The 17578-nt window shown below is 36.6% G+C and overlaps 1 protein-coding gene across 2 annotated transcripts in view; it reads left to right on the top strand.

Moving 5' to 3' along the window:
• Positions 1 to 17578, top strand: part of Cph (BCL11 transcription factor chronophage) — a 38273-nt gene that overhangs the window by 8588 nt on the left and 12107 nt on the right. Inside the window, exons 1-4 of one of the 2 annotated variants that reach the window (XM_028305711.1) lie at positions 3352 to 3623; positions 12423 to 12599; positions 12908 to 13111; positions 14196 to 14381. In XM_028305711.1, coding sequence (XP_028161512.1) covers positions 3560 to 3623; positions 12423 to 12599; positions 12908 to 13111; positions 14196 to 14381 — 631 coding nt within the window. In that variant the 5' untranslated portion in view covers positions 3352 to 3559. Of the gene's footprint in view, positions 1 to 3351; positions 3624 to 12422; positions 12600 to 12907; positions 13112 to 14195; positions 14382 to 17578 lie in introns of those variants that run through there. The other variant, XM_028305712.1, reaches the window with a different exon arrangement.

Raw genomic sequence — 17578 nt, 5'->3', positions numbered from 1 at the left:
TTTCTTGTGCAATACAATTCGTTTCACAGCTCGAACAAGAATGCCGTCATGGCACAGAACTATCGACAACCGCGGGTATCAATACACTGTCTTTATTAATTACAATACTTCATAACTTTGATTTATTTGTATTTATTTACAATAATAATTTAATAAATAATTTAATAATAATAATCAATTACCTACAGCACGTTAATAAATTGTATAAACAAAACTATGAAGTATTTCCTAAAGAAACGGAAGTAGTCGATATCATTACATAATTGCATTCAATAATCAAGGTTAACTTACAATATTAAATAAAACTATTATTATCAGATCTATACACACGTAGAAAATATATAAATATAATAATGAATTATATAAGTAAGCTTACATTTTTCACTTGATAATAATAGAGCGGATACTTACTAGATAATACGGGTGTTAACAAGCGGCAATTATGCAAGTATTGTCATTACTGCATTAACTGCCTTGATTTCATGAACAGATGCATTTACATTATGTTAATTACATAAGAATGTTATTAGTATGAAAATTTTATACTACTTTTTAATAGTAGTTCACAAATTAATGATATTCTCTCGATATTTCGTTTTTCTTTGTTTGCATGAGCCATATAATGAACTGGCTTTAACATTTAGCCTGTGACACAATGAACCGTGGAGCGTGTATGGTGACAGAGAGGTCTAATATACTGGCGCTTGGAGTAAGAAGCCCACAAAGCACCGTTATACCTTGACACTTCGCCTCTCTTTAACACATGACAATTTGCTTCGAACTGGGGAAAGAATAAAGTGCACGACAGGTCTAATTACAGTGGTCTAGAAGTAAGAAGTGATGGGAATAAGACCAGCGGAGTAAACTCAATCTGACCAGTTTTTACTATTTTAGAAAACTCGGCACGTTTCACGCGAACGTTTGAAATTAGGTCTCATGATTCATTTCTGCATAAAACTTAATTTTATAGGATATTATTATCTGACTGCTTATTTTTCAAAGATGTTTTTGCTAATTTGTTTTAATCAGAAGTTTGATTATTTTATGAAGTTCTTTTTCCCGTCTTTTATTATATTTCAAAATAGGCATGTTTTTTTTTTGCAAAATATTTGGAATTTCTGCTAATCACCGATACGCGTATCCGTATTTACAAAACGGACAAAATTAAAAAGTGGTTTTTCCTCAAACTTTTCATGATAATATTTTGATCCTTCTTTTCATTTTACCTATTTTGAGTATAGAAATAAAACCCATTACGAATATGTCCAAAAATGTTTGCCAAGTGTCCTGCACCAATCATCCCACGCTGTCGTATTTTTTTGTGAAGGTACAACCCTTTGGCACCGCCACAAAGCGGACAAAAGGTGTCTTGACCAGAATCAGAGCATGTGTGAAGTTTTTTTTGCAAATGATAAATCGATGTCTTCCGCCTTTGACCGTGTGATTCTGGTGAGAAAGAGTTTTTAATACATTTTCACACTGCGCGTTATGGAAAAAAATTACGAAAAGCGGTTTAGAAAAAATAATCGTCGAGAGTTTACATTCAGTTGGGCATATTGAGGGCAGCTTATTTTTAAAATGTAGAGCTTATTTTGCATTCTACTATAAAATATACTTCGCGTGATAAACAAAAAAATCGCGATAACCATAAAAAATACATCAGTCACAATAACTAAAACACAAAATACAATAGAACAATAATAAATTTCCTGTATGAGACACCCAAAGTAATAACGGAAACAATACATTTGAAAATTCACTGAAAATTGTCTAGATTTACCAAACAATTTGAAGTGTAATAGCTACATGAACCAAAAAAAAAAAGTATAAAAGTTGTAGAAAATCAAATCGTTTTGCGCAGAAACCGCGCATCGACTCCTGCGCATCACGCGGTCGCGCCTCCATTGTCCAGCGGCGTAATTACAACACCTGTTCAGGTTCACACGACCACAGGTAGTCCGGGTCCGTTGTAACAGTATCCCTTTTTTGTTTCATCTCCCGAGTCGGGAGAAATCGCGGATCTCCGGTCAATCCCGGATACGGATTTTTTGACAATTGTCTGCTTTGCTATCATTCTGATTAGATTGACAGTCTAATTGCTGTGGTTTATGCTAAACATTCAACAATTCAAAAAACATTTTTTGAGAAAACATTGTGGTCTCAAAAAATGATTTTTTTTTTGGAGATAGATCTTTGCAATCATGCTACAACTGTTAGTAAGAAACAAAAAGGACATCAATTGGTCGAGTATTTGTACAAAAAGCTTTGATATGACTACAGAACCCGTAATACCCTAAGTACATAATCATGCCACAATGATTGACGTCCACGTAACTCAATTCATATTACGTTTATCCCAAAAATCATCAGTCCGAGGCTCACGCACAATTTGCTTCGACCTCAGCAAATCGAGTTATTCTGTTTGCCCCTAATATTTGCGTCACTACACCAGATGTACGCTGGTGTCAATCTTCCATGTTTGTTTGCGTAACGGCAAACATTCGGCTGGGTCACTCATTTTGGTCGCGAAATATGATTGTCGTAATTTTATTACGCTCCCGTATTTCGTCCGGCTCAAATGTGTTTGGTGTAATTGATGGAATATCAAATTGGCCAGATTTCCTACTGATTTTGTTAAGAATATACTTTCAGTATAACATTTCTTAATTTACCCTTAGATCATTTCTTTTAATAATCTTTGGAATAAGCTTAGATAAAATCCGGCGACACTTAACAGGAGAGCTAGGATAATCTTAATTTGTACCGCATAACTCAATTAGAAATGTACAAATAATGCGGCTACGGCTTTCTAATAATATAATTTTTAATCAGTATGGTGGACCCAAAATGAATTGCAATAAAACTTTTTGATTTAGTTCGATCTCTGGCCATCAGTCAAGTTTAGAATATTAGCACAGTCCATCACAAAAGCACCGTCAAACCAATAATTCATACTAAATATAACGCGGAACAATTATAAGTCATCCATCCATTCAGATCTGTGCAAAATCATATTCATGCGCTAATGTCATTTTGCAGTGACATGCACTTTTTGCCATTCAAATAGGGGACAGTTGAATTTTTTCTGTATGAGCTTCGACTCGCCGTCCCTACGCTCGCATACGCATATTTTTGCTCATACGTTATTAGGGGTTGCGCGTGTGAAAAAAATGTACTATTATAAATAAAAGGAGCATAACAATGGGATGCGAGAACGATCGGGGTCACTAGAAAACGGCGGTTTTCGTACGAGCATTTTTTACCTGCCAATCTGGGGGTCCTTTTTTCATTAAAATTTTTAGGGTCTCAAACTTTATCGTGGTAGCCAGTCAGTCTGTGTTCATCTGCGAAGATGATCACATGCTTTATGACTTGGCGAGTCTCTTCTCGAACTGGACAGTGCTTTGGACTTAGAGTTTTTCGCTACTTTTAACTTAGTGAATTTACTTAGCAGCTTCTACTTATCTTCTTCGTGTGTTCGGACTTCTTCAAAGACTTTAAAAGTTTTTCAAATTATTTTATCGAACAATTTTGGTGTATAAGTGAAAGTTTTGAAAACATGGATCTTTCTTCGAGGAGTAAGTCAAGATTTTTCGACTCTGGAATAGATTTGCGACGCAAAGGTAACATATATTTTAGTACTAACAATTTAGGGTTAGATTGCTTCCAAAGTGTAGTATTTATATGCAATCGAAGAATTGGAGTTAATAGAGGGAGAGGGTTCGTAATAAACGATGCAATAACCAATATTGGAGACAAATTGGAAAGTAATAAGGCAGTGAAAATGATATCTGGCCCAGAAATATCTGTATGAATCCCGATAGCATCTGCATTAACATATAAATGAGTGCGTTAGTGGACGGGACGGTATATATTTATGTTTACCAGCTATAGATTGAGTCGTGGGTATATTGTATGGGCTATAAATGATAAGATGTACATCGCTTCGTTCCGGTGGTCGTTAATATTGCCGTTCCTAGTTGATTGGGTTTTGTTCCTATCTAGAACTTTGTATGATTCTTCTTGGGACCAAAAGTACTGAAAATATTATGGTTCATGAAAGAAAATAAGTCTTGAAATCTACCGCGTTCCAAATAGGCTATTTTATATCAAATGTCAAACAGTACGGCCGTCGGCGATTTATTTGACAACGAATAGCTAAAACAAAACGTTTGGGGAAATGGTTATGGCAAACCTCAGCACTATATCAACATAAAGCGATATTTAAAAGTATATTTCAGATAAAATTGCATTCCTTGGTTGCATTGACCGCAAAATCCTGCCACAGAGGTTGTATGTCAAAATAATGACCGCGGGGTAATGGCCCAGTGGATGGGCCAACGAGTGTGCGTGTATAATTTAAGTTCTCGCTAGACGAAACTGCGAAAATGTTTTGTGTGGCTAATGCCTCGGCTAATGTAGTCAGCTATTTTATTCGCCAGGCCTTTTAGTTTTTTGATTATACGAGATTGTATTGAAATGTTTTGCTTTAAATTAAAAGCCCTAATTAAATTGAGATTTATTTTTCTTCAGTTTGAAATTTTAATCGACAAGGATTATTTTGGATGAATTTAATTTCAGTTTTTCTAATTATTTATATTGGTGATAGTCACGTTCAATGTCTGTTGTATTTTTTTCTGTTTGATTTTTTTCTCATACAAGATTTAAGTGTCATTGAAAATTGTCTATTCATTTGAAGCTATAGTAATATAGTATTTCTAAGGGTTGCTGGTCGCTGGCAACAGTCCCGGCCGGACGTCGCTTTATAGTCTCTTTTATTGCCATAAGAATATAACATACATCTATAGTGGATTCGGTCATATTCAACTCATAATAAATGTTGAAATTTTGAAAGTTACTCGTAGCATGAAAGAAAAAACAATTGTTAATTGTTTACCTGTATTGTGAGTTAAAAGATATCTGACGATTGAAAAATCAGCCCTAAATGAGCTTAGTCATACCACAGGATAGGTATAGTAGGCTTCAAGTTTAATTACAGTACCTACTTCAAGTTTAATGAAAATGTTAATTCGGTAACATTTTCTTATAGCTTAGATTGTAGTTGCTATCCTAAGTTATACGGTTGGATTCCAATAAGGAAAATTTTTGTACAAACTCGGTGACTCACCGGATTTCGAACTCTCTAGGTATAGGCTCTAGACAGTTATTACCATACGACGTAACTTTTAGCATTCACTTACTTAAGTATTACTTAAATGAAAATGCAATAAAAATTACATTTCCATCAGATTTGCGATAGGTGTGAGTAGGTAAGGGTGTACTCGTAATTGCACTAACAATAAACTGTTATTTTTATTAGCCCCAGGATTTTAATTTATCTTAAAGGAATGTTTTAACATCATCAAACCTTTGACTTAAAAGGTTAAATGTTGAATTTGACAGTGAATAATCCTCATGATGTGCTGAAGATTTGAAGTTGTAAACACTACCATAATCTAATATAATCTAATAGAGTATAAACGAATACTAATTCACGTGATTTACGGATCTAGCACCTACGCTCCTACTTATAAGAGTCAAGGTATCCTATCTATGTAGCTAGTTAATAGATACAGCTGGCGGCAATAATTAGCGTCGGGCAGTTAACGGCAGCGCAGAATTAAGATTTTTCCCATAAATGCCCGACGGCGGAGGATTAGGGGTTAAGTGTCCGCTTTAACGGGTATTGTTGTGGTGTTGTAATGGTGTCGATGTCGATAGAGATTTTATATCGATACGTGCTGTCGATAGAGAATAGATAACTATAGGTGCTAGTAGTCATGTTACGTTGAAATTGAAGTTTAATGTTTTAAAGAGTACAAACTAGCTGAAACAGTCTTCTTGCAAAAATAAAATGAGTTTTTATGAGCACGTCGTAAATGCTTGCCGTTAATAATAATGACATGGATGTGGAAAACAGACATAGAAAGTAAAACTCGTGATTGTATCTCTACTTACTGTTATTTGATAGATGAATTTAAATGTGTAAAGAGTAAGGACAAAGGAGGATGGAATATAAACCTCGTCCCATTGGTCTAAAACCACTCATAAAACATGTTGCGTGTTGGAAAATCTTTCTGCATCTATCGAGTATCGAGACAATGATCCTTCAGCACGGTCCCATCACTAACGCATCGTAGTGTAGTGGCAGGCAGTCCGGCGTGGCGTTTTTATTGACACTCGTGCCGTGACAAATACCCACGAGTTACTGCAGGATAACGGCTACCACCCTGTTCGACTTGGAGATTTGATGTCAGATGTATTGATATTTTAGTGTACTTAGGTGAGCCTTTATGTGTCGCTATTTTATTGACAGTTGTGTAGGTATTAAGGCGTATATTTGGCTGACGTGTGGTGTCCACATTAGAACGCATAACGCTCTGGTTTAAACGTACCATATACTAACCATGGGTTGCACCATCTAACTTTAATTATAAAAAACGTCAAAAGACGTCAAATTCCATAAAAACACCGGTTATTTTAATAGTTAAGGTTAAGGGTGTAACTGAGGCTAAATGTATGAAGCCGATTCCATTCTGATGCTCTAAGCATAGCTTGTTTCTCACATGTTTTTGTAGCCAAATTAGTTTCTACTCAGAATTGTATTTAAGAATTTATGCTAGTGCTAGTAGTAGTAGCTAATAATCGATGCTAGTTTTATATTTGTCTGTAAACTCGAAATCGCCAAGAGCAGACTCTCGAGGTGTAGAACAAAAAAACAAAGCAAGCAACAGTAGTATTAAATTAAATAGATCTTACTACAGCAAGGGATTATCTTTTAAGGGTGTTCTCGCCGATATCTAATCAAATTACCCGGCGTAATTCGTACCGACAAAAAGGCTGATTATCTTTATCTTGTTTTTTGCCCTTTTCGGCCCTCGGGAACTAAAGGATCACTGGACAGTGTTACACTTGTTGTTTTGAGGAACAAGTGTTTGGATTAGTGCTTTTTGTGAAAACAGTTGTGTTAAAACTCATGCAAGATGCATTTTTGTCTATGGTAATTCGTTCGTTCTTCTAACGCTCTGGTTAGCATTACTAAGCTTGGTGAGCACCTATTCTAATATGAGTGTTAAGAAATATTTATCACTAGTTATTGTTGTTTAATAAAATAAAAGCATTATATTTCCACCTAATTTACTTGTAAAAAAAGGTTTCCTATTTCTACGTGTTCAAAAAATATTACATTAGTAATTTAAGAAAAATACAACAACTATTTTCGTAACTTTGATTACTGTGATTTTTGACACTTCGTCTTTCCTAGATTTAGAATAAAATACCAAAATAATATGATAAAAGCCATATATTTTTACATAACACCATTCCCGAAACTTCCCGGGGAATAGAAAAAACAGCGTCCACAGAGGTGGCTGATCGAATTAAGGCCAGGTCAGTAATCGTGTTACCGACATCCAATACTGGGCAGAATTCTGCACAGTGATCCCAGCGCCCTCTAGCGAATACCCATCGTTAGGGATATTTGAATTTTTTCGCCACTTTTTTCGCTCTAGGTGGTGTAACTCGATGCCTTGTGGGACACCGGACAGCCCTAATATAAAAAAATGTTTGTCGAAAAAATGAAAATGAAAATTTATATTGTCAATTTTCTAACGCATCGGTTTCAACGTCGGATTCGATGGCGGATCTGATAGCCGATGGGCTTTGGTTAGGGGAGGCTGTTTATTCATTTGGATACTCATATTGATTGAGTTTCCTTGTTTTTAATAACAAATTAATTTGATTCATTTTGTAGGCAATTAAACTGTTTGTTATTAACGTTTCAATTTACTTACACGTGTAGAGTGTGTAGTACCTAACCACCACACAAGTTTGTTATACTGGTTGGCAATCAATAAAGGCAATAATATCTTTTTTAGACATTATTTTTGGTTTGTCCAAACATTGTAGTTACACAAATAAATGTAGCAACATTTTCGAGGGAAGATGTAGTGGGCACATAAAAACAAAAGCTGTAAGTCCACATAAATGTGGCACATGCCTATGTGCACATAACGCTAAGTATAATTATAGGTGAAAAAGCAAGGGTTGCAGAGTGGCCATGTCGAGAGAAGTGTGACGTCATTAGCAGCCTGTTTGCATAGCCCGCCTTTTCGCATGAATGGCGACGCGAAACTGGCTTGATGGGCGTGTTTCCAATATGGAAGCTGGTTTCAAACGGCTGAAACCGTTTCGGGTTAGGCGTTCTTTTTTTTAAAAAGAAAAAAAAAATGAAAAATGTTGCAAAAAATATTGATAAGAAATTATACTTACTAACAGAGCTTAAAGAAATGCTAATTAAAAAGTTAACATTTTCAAAATAGCACAAGACTTGAAGAATTATTAGTATTTAAAAGCAAATGAAATATTTTGATCGTTCCTATAATCAAGGCCAATCAAACAAATTGATTTTGATCTAAAACAATAAAACATTTATTATAACTAACAACGCATTTTTTGTGTAGTGTAGAGTGGATTGACCACTTTACGAATCTGTTTATCTGTAAATAAATACTGGCAAGAATTTTATCTACAATGCAGTTGATCAAAAAGACAGGAATTTCGCAAAAAAAAAGAATAAAACAAAAGCAAAGCGCGATTGCCGACAGAGGGCTTTATTTTGAAAACCCTTTTATGTCGAATGTCCATTTCCGACAACGAAAACTTTTGTACTGCACAGCAAAGACGCCGCTGTCAAACTCTCATTCACACAAGAAAAAAGAGGTCTCAATAATAAACGGGCATAGAGCAAAGCCAAACAAGTTGTGCCTCATAAAATTAATTTGCAAGCTGTGCAAATACAGTGGTTAAATGTTTGACTTGAATTATGTGGTAAGATACAGTGACCTTTGAAATACTCACGTTGCTCGCACTTACGTTGTAAATTGTTTCAAATAATTTTCATATTTTTGTTATTTTTTTTTAAATGCCCACTGGGCAGTGTTTTCTCGTCAGTATTTCGTAGGCTTAAATTTGCCAAATGTAGCTCATGACAGAAACCGAATTTTACACAAAAATCATTCGTATCATATTTTACATCAATCATTTCAACCGTTTTAACTGCGAAAGTTATAATATCTGGGCATAACAATACCACACCCCCGCAACTCTGTGGCTCTTATTATTTTTATTTCGCTTTATTATCGAAAACGTTCGATTTCCACCACAATGGGGTGTCCGTGAACCCCTGCCAATTAATGTTGGACACGGTGCTCAGAGCAATGTCAAAGTTAGACATGTTTTTTGTCCTGTATCTGTATAGATAGCCCTAATCAATCTATCATTCATGACCGCATATCTTCTTACACATTGACCGCATATAACTTCACAATTTTTAAAACTTTGAACCGAAAAAGTAGTTTTTGATTTAGTCCAAGAAGACCCGGAGTGGGTTTTGCTCTTCTCGATAAAAAAAAGATACGGATTAACAAACAAAAAACAACTACGCAAAAAAGCTTATGAATCCACATTATTTGTAGATCGTGAAAACATTTAACGAGCATCAACACTGTTTTGTACCTGCGTTACATTTTGCAAATGAACAGTGGTTACGGGGTGCAGAGGCAGCGGACAAAACCTGATTAATAATTAATGTCGGTCGAAACTTCTAACATACAAGTTGCTCTGCGAGGTTGACCTTTTCTGTGGCGAAAAAACAAAACTCAGATATAACTCGCGTGTCGCGCTGTGTGTAGTAACAAGCTAATTTAAACTTTTCGGTCCTCCACTCCTTTTGGAGGGTGAGTTCCCCTTGTCACCTGAGGCGTTAGACTATTGCGGCTAGACGTTTTTCAATAAGTTAAAGGTAGAACGCTACATTTGTCGACGCTTCTTTTTAAAATACACAACGCAGTCAATATGATTTCAAAAGATACAGACCTAATATAAACAACGTGATAAATATTTAAAACCTTTCTATCCATAAACAACTGAGTACCCTATTTATGATAGAGATGTCAATACACACATAAAATATCGATCACACCAAAAATACTCGAACCATCTAAATCAAACCGTTATCTATGGAAAGGTTCCGTCCCTAACTCCCAATTCTCCAATAAATCAATGGTCTTTGAAAACAAAATATGTGGGTGTAAAATTTTGTCCACGGCGCATGTGTGGGCTGACCACTGTCCAGTGGCGGCCGGTGGGAGTGGCCGCACTGCCCACTGGGTTTCACACTTTCCACGTAAAACTCAAGGGCTTCGTTTGTTTGGTTTTGTACCGGTGATTGATACAGATGTAGTTTACACACCCACACTTTCCCCTATCCGGTTATATAGCTGTTTATTTGAAGACTTTATTTGGGACATTAACGGGGTATGAATGATTGAATTTTTGATTTAGGGTGTAAGAAATATGTTTCGAGAATTTTCGAAAAGATTTTCCTTAAAAACTTCGTGGTTACGACATTATTCTTGTTTTTAGTTGATTGTGACAACGCATTGGAACGTATGTCGTATTTGCATAGCTATCTCACTCAGGCAGTTCCATTTTGGACATTTAATTGTAATGCTAATACTTGGTGGTACTAACGCAAGACGCATTTTACATTCGAATAGCCACAGAATATTTTACTGTACAATGATGCCTAGAAACCAGTGAGTATAATCTTAAATGTGACATCAGCCTAGAAATGTGACGTAGTCAGGAAAATTCCACCGATTAGAAATAAAGCCACTAAATGGTAAAAATCGAAATATTATTTTCCTGATAAATAACTCTATAACTGCCAAATCATTGGAGTCTACGAGAGCAATAAACCTAAAACAATAATTCAAAACCTGCAAAAAATGACTTCCTATCAAAACGTTGACACAAACCAACACCTAAACGGAAACGCTTCCTAATAGGAAGCATTCAAAAAAACAATACCATTTGCCACGAGCCATATCTCCTTAAAAAAAACTCAAATTTACATAACAAACCCTCTATACAAACGCGCGAGTAAACAGACCCGCCGAATCAAGGTTTTTACCTTATATTAATTTAGTGCTCAAGTTTCAAACCACCCCTGTTTGGCCGTGCCTACTTCTTACAAAGGAACCCCAATAATAACGGCTCAAGATTCCGTAGCTCTTACATGAAATTAGCTCTTAATGCTTTGATGTGCCGCCCAATTGTAGAACTTGAATGGGAAAAATGCCTTTATAATTTTGAGGTGAGAGGTACGACCGGTTTCTATATTTACATACACGTATGAACGAAGCAAAGGTACATGTATATTTTTTTACATGCGACTCTTACAATATACCTACCAAAAGTAAATCACACAACATTTTAGTTTAAAAAGTACCTACAGTAACACAATGCAGCTTTCGTAGGTTAAAACTTGGGTAAAATCTTTCAAAAAAGTTATGAATTTAAAATTTTCTCCTTACTTATTTCATTGTCCGTTCCAACAATAAATATTTCAATAGCCTACAAGATGTAATTACCAAATTGAAGACATCTGTTCCAAAACAGATCACGTCGAAAACGATTGACGCTTGTCTTTAAATAACCCTTCCAAAAAGACACCTCAAAGTGCGGTTATTACTTCTTTGTAAACAGTGCCACGGACAGTTCCTTGATTCTTATTTCAATAACATAGAGGTCATTTCTCAAGGGATTTTTACTGCCACTTAAAGATAAGTGGTCAACACCGCAACTGACACCTTATTTTTGAAGACCGTGAATGCAAACCATAATTAAATGCAATTTAACGCTCAAAGGGCCGAGAAACTGTCATTCCCCATATGTCCTGGTCGAATGTTGCCAAACATTTTTTCAATATCTTTATTATACAAGTCACGACAGCTATTATAGTTTTGAATTGCATGATGGTAATTATCATATTATTTAGTAATATTCATGATTCATGGACATTCATCTTTACATCGGTCACAGAATATAATGACCGTAATTTGATATTGTGATTAGAATCATCGTAAGATTTATGAAAGCAAAGTGGAAACTGAAAACGAAAACCTAGTTTTCGTGCTAGAAAGACAAAACTAAGAAATATAAAATGCCATTGAAGAATAACAACTAGCGATACTGAATCAGAAAGGGTTCCTACGACTCGATATAGGTACTAAATTTTAAATAACTTGAAAAAATCGAACCAGAACAGCGACATTTGTGTTCCATTATCTAAGTAACTAGAGATTGCGGGGCGAAGGGTTCGTTTCCCACCTTAGGCAATTCCATTTTTTAAATCTAGTTTGAGATCCGACGCGACTTTACCCCATAATAGAAAAATTTAAACCTTAGTTGAACTCTAGTTTTTGATATTTAGTATGGAAATGTCATTTTAAATCAATGTTCATTTCGGCTTCAACTTAATAGAGTCTACATTTATTAATTTATCAGTATGGTACGTTGATGATCATCCCATACTTCCAGATGCAAGCTATGTTTTTATAATCCCTTTTTTCCTCCAGCGGATGCGGACAGCGCGGCAGAGGGTGGCGGGTCCCCCACTCCTGGGGTGCCAGCAGACACCCTGACCTGCGGAGCTTGCAGGAGAGCCTTCGCGCTAGCGGACATCGTCCGCTTCATCCAGCACAAGATCTCCGCTTGCGATAAGGACCTCACCTCGTACCATTGTTATAGTGCAGGTTAGTAAACGTTTCGAAAAAGGCAGTAGCTTAAAACTTGGTTAAAATATGTGAGAAAATCCTGAAATCTCTTGTTAATGATTTGTTTATGTGAAGTTTGGAGCTAATATTTCATTTTTTTGAATAAATTGTTCTTTCTAAAAAAGCCATCAAAGTCCAAGGATAAAATTCTAACTTAATTACTATCCAGAACACAGTTTGGTTGAAAAATAGCAATAACAGAGTTTATTTTTATGTTCCATCGTCCATACAAGTCAATATCACGAGTAATCGATATTCACCTGCTTATACTAAAATTCATTTACCAGGTCCGAACTCCGACCCAGAAGACGGCTCCCGACCTGGCCAGGTTTCCACTGGCAGTTCAACGGGGCGGAGGCCGTCACTCCTGACTGCTCGGAGACCTCCCAGCAGTAGGGTGCACACCCCTCCCCTGGCAAGCCCTTCGATAGCACCCCCTGACCTTCTGGAAGATGGAGGAGCTTCGAGTACGCCGAAGAGGTTATTAGATGGTAAGTTTGAAATATACACATTATTAAGGCTGGGTTGCACCATCTTAAATAAACTATTTATAGTTTATTAGTTTATGACTTGTTATAACAAGTCATAATATAGTCAGTCAACGCTATACAAAATAAATACTGGTTATGGTTATAGAATAGTTACGATTAAAGTAAGGTGGTGCAAATTAGCCTAGAGGATTTATGTAAACATCATGTTGCTATAATTAATAAATTATAAGGAGACACATTTTTACGCCATTTAAAGGCCTAACATAGAGCTATCTACTCAATATTTTGATTTGATTTGGTGCCGATATTAAAGGCAGTATCAATGTTATTTCAACTTTTGCGCTAGATCTAATTTGATCTTGAGATCAAACAATCCAACCGAAAAAAGAACTGCTATCTTTGACACTTGCTTCCTCAAAGCACAAAATCCCATGATAACGTTTAATAAGATAACAACCACAACCGTCGAAAGAAAATGTTTACTGATACTGTTTCTAGACAAATAAAAATGTATTTTAAGAATAAGTCTGTATCAACCACGTAATAGAGTTATCAGGTGCCTACTTTTGTTAGGAAATGAATATTCTGAACTCACCTTGACGTTACGTAAACGATTAGATAATGGTTTCTGTCTCGATCCGAAACTGTTTATATCTTTTGACGATGCTTTGACACTACCGATTGAGTTATTTATTGCCGATTCTTGTTGATTTATCTGACTCTAACTAGATCCAAATCATTGTTATCATTGTTATGTTCCTACTAGCTTTTGCCCGCGGCTTCACCCGCGTGAAATTTAGTTTGTCACAGATCGTCATAAATTATAGCCTATATGTTATTCTGGGTTATAAACAATAATACTGTAAAGTTTCATCAAAATCCGTTCAGTAGTTTTTGCGTGAAAGAGTAACAAACATCCAGACATCCAGACATCCTGACATCCACACAAACTTTCGCATTTATAATATTAGTAGGAAGTAGGATTTAATCAGAACAAATAAGTATGAATAAATACAATTATCAGTCCTCAGGAAAGTATCTATTTTGCGATCTAAAGGGGTTTCTTTTGGTTTGTTCTAACCAGACGCTGACAATGAGACGTCAACGCCCAAAAGAAGAGCATCGACGTCGCCGATGCCTTCGAGCTCCCCCGATGTAGACATCAAGCCTAAAATCAAGCAGGAACACATGGACACGTCCAGCTCTCCTGAAGACCAGAAAAAATCTAGGACAGAAGTAGCTGATGCGGAATCCAACACAATGCATAGTGGTAAGTCCAATTTAATTTCATCAAATACTAAAATTGACACAAATCCCTTTTATCACGGCAATATTGTTAAAAATATGCTCTCACATGTACGTAGTAGACGTTGTAAATTAATCACTTGGTAGCCTTTGATTGTATTTGGTGTTTATCTTGCTGATAACGCGTATGAATCACTTGCATAACAGCTGTTGCGTACGCTATTCGGTTAGGATATCTCACAATTTGATCACTCTTTTCGGGGATAGATAAAACGGTCCTAAGAAAACGTTACTCAGATTAATCGGAACAAAAAATATTTTGGGCTTAATTTCTTAGATTTACTAACAAGTCGTGTCCAAACGGGCAAGACACGTGCGGCCATTCCTTTCATTCGGGAGTTCGGCGTCATTGCCTTTTCACGGTCGGTATTTAGTAGTTTATTAATGATTCTTGCAATTGACGCTGCCAAAGGATTTTCGGAGACAATTTTATCTTCACGTTCTGTTGCCTTTGTCGCACGTCATGCAAGATGTTGCGTAACAATGCTGGACGCGGATTTTGCTGATGTCATCGTTCGTCCATTTGGAATGGAGCTTAGAGCTGTCATTTTTGGGCAGAATGTCCAACAGGATGTTTCGGTTTTGGTTGCACAAAGTCCTCTGAACGAACAAGAGCTAAGACACTGCTTTTACAATAAAGATTCTAAGATTAAACACAAAAAACACGTCAGGGTTTCCTTAAAAATACAAAGAGTTAAAGAACGGGCGCTAATCTTTACACAGTTCACTAACGGAATTAAATAAAAAAGGAAGATTCAGAACATCTGTATAAGCGAGCAATCTTGGGGGTGGTTCGAAAAATAATCTATCCAACCCTTTTGTGAGCAGATGTGCCGTCATTCGACACTTTTGTATTAAACCGTTGCACAACAAAAGATTTCTTAAACCCGAAAATTGTGCGGCGTACTGGATTTTCAACCCGCATTTTGTCATTGCTTTGTGGAGGTAGAAATTTGATCGGCCGCGGCAACTTGCTTTACTTTGTGCTGGTGATGCTAGAGTTGTTGCATTCTTGAAAGCTACATAACCCAGCAGACGTTGCTACCCAAACATTACCACAGAGTAATTTAAAAAGTTTGACTGAAAATAAGGAAATTTGTGCCGTAGTAGGGCTTCTGATTCTCAAAGTAAGCCCCAAGAAAGTCAAGACGATTACGTAAATTGCAAAGTTGAAATCGGTTTACTGTATTGCTCTTAATCAAAAAGGGGTAAAAAATTAAGACAATACATGAGCCTTACAAATGACATAAATCGTGTTAATAGTTACAGAAGAGCAGTTATTCAATGGTCAATGTCTCATTCACATTTTTTCATTCACATTGCAATGAAATAATAATATTGGGAACGAAATATTCCGTAACAGTTACGTCGTATTGTACTTTCATAATGGCTTGCGCTATCATAGAAATGTCAATTGCAGGTTTGCTTCGACACCAGTTGTTCGGCTTATTGAGTTTATCCTAAACGTTCATATTAACCCTTCGAGTGAGCTGTCAAACCGACTATATTCAATAAAGAGAGGGTCCCGCACAATGCTCCTATATTAAACTGATAAACAGAAACAAAGCAACGCAAACCATAAATCTACTCAAGTTTTAAAACCGCATTCATACCAAAGCTTATTGTCACAACAAGACTATAATTCTAATGGTGACAGTAAGTCGCGACCTCGTGCCAAGTTAAAAAGGGATCTTAATTTTAATTGTATTATTTTGTACATATTAATTAACCCCATCGCTTTACGAACAGATAAAGGGGATGTTTTGGAAGAAAAAAATTATTTGCATGAGCGCACGATTGACGTGCGCGCATTGTTGTCTTCTGCCTTTTGTGATGACCCTTGTGTTAACCATCAACCCGGCTACGCCGAAACGACTCATGTTTACTAAAATGATCATTGAAATTTCGACCTTTCAACAATTGGCTTACAGCACAATACGCAATGACGTCCGCCTGGTGCTAATGGTTTTCAGTTACCTACGGACCATGATATTATAATTGTCAAAGATGCTACCGAAGTCCCATTGTTAGAGCGGCCTTTTATAATTTTTTCAAAGATAAAAAATGTTTGGCGTGTTCCTGACACGTGGTACACGATCATGGGTTCGCCGTGACCTATGGAACTTCTTTAAGCGTGACACAATGCTCGTGGATATTTTTAGTTTTTGTACCGACGGGAAGGTAGCTAAGTGGCGGGTTTAAATAAGTGGGATTTAATTTTAGATGTGACGTTTCGTCTAAAATGTGTGGGGAGGGTTGTCTTGGTCTCGTGCCTATCGCGTGGCTTTGACACAGACTTATATTTAGATATCGAAGATGTCCCTTCTATTTTATGGCCTGGTATTTCCATATTTGTAGATGCCCAGTTTATTTGTGCGTCGTTAACATTTCAACAAAAAGCTGGTACGGCACACGGATACTGAGTCTAAAAGGTGGTGCCTCGTTCATTACCATCACAAAACGCTGGCAAACCGTTGGCCGTCACTTATTTGTATCAAAACAAATATTGGATCAAGTGTACATTGCGTCCAGCGTCTGGCCTCTTTGTTTGATTTACGAATTAATGAAGGATTGTCGGGCTGCCGTGTTGTATAGTTAGTGTTAAATATTTGTCAGGAATTACACTCGTTCGAATTGTTCCCTTTCGGTTGAAGAATTTCAATCCTTTTTTATTCTGGCTACCGTGCGGCTGGTCAGTTTATCGATTCGTTCCCCCTCGTTGATAAAATTATCCTCTCAAACTTGGATCCGCATGGTCTACCGCATCGCAAAGCGTTCGGTTAGATCTGTGGACAATGATACGCTTTTTACTTGCTCGCTCATGCAAAATAAACACCCACATAAAAGAGTTTCGATGGCTGCGACTCAGTTAAAATCTGTCCGCTTCTATCTAATTACGCATTCATAAACCGTTTCCATGATAAATGATCGCCTCGCAAATGATTTCTCGATTAACTCCCGTCCGAGATATTTCCATATCAGAACATGTTTTCTTAAGGGTCGCCACAAAAGCGCCATCTCGCCTCCCAATCTTTAATCCTATCTCGGGACCTTTGCGGGCGAATTTAAATTTCTTTAGAAATATCGTCTTTATTATATACGTGCGGGTTCTATTCCTCGTGACGTCCGCGTAAGATAACGTAAGTTAAGTCCGAGAGAAGA

This window comes from Ostrinia furnacalis, unplaced genomic scaffold, assembly GCF_004193835.3.
Source record: "Ostrinia furnacalis isolate ACB-3 unplaced genomic scaffold, ASM419383v2 OfSCF1780, whole genome shotgun sequence".
NCBI classification, from domain to species: domain Eukaryota; kingdom Metazoa; phylum Arthropoda; class Insecta; order Lepidoptera; family Crambidae; genus Ostrinia; species Ostrinia furnacalis.
This window is presented reverse-complemented; position numbering and strand designations above follow the sequence as displayed.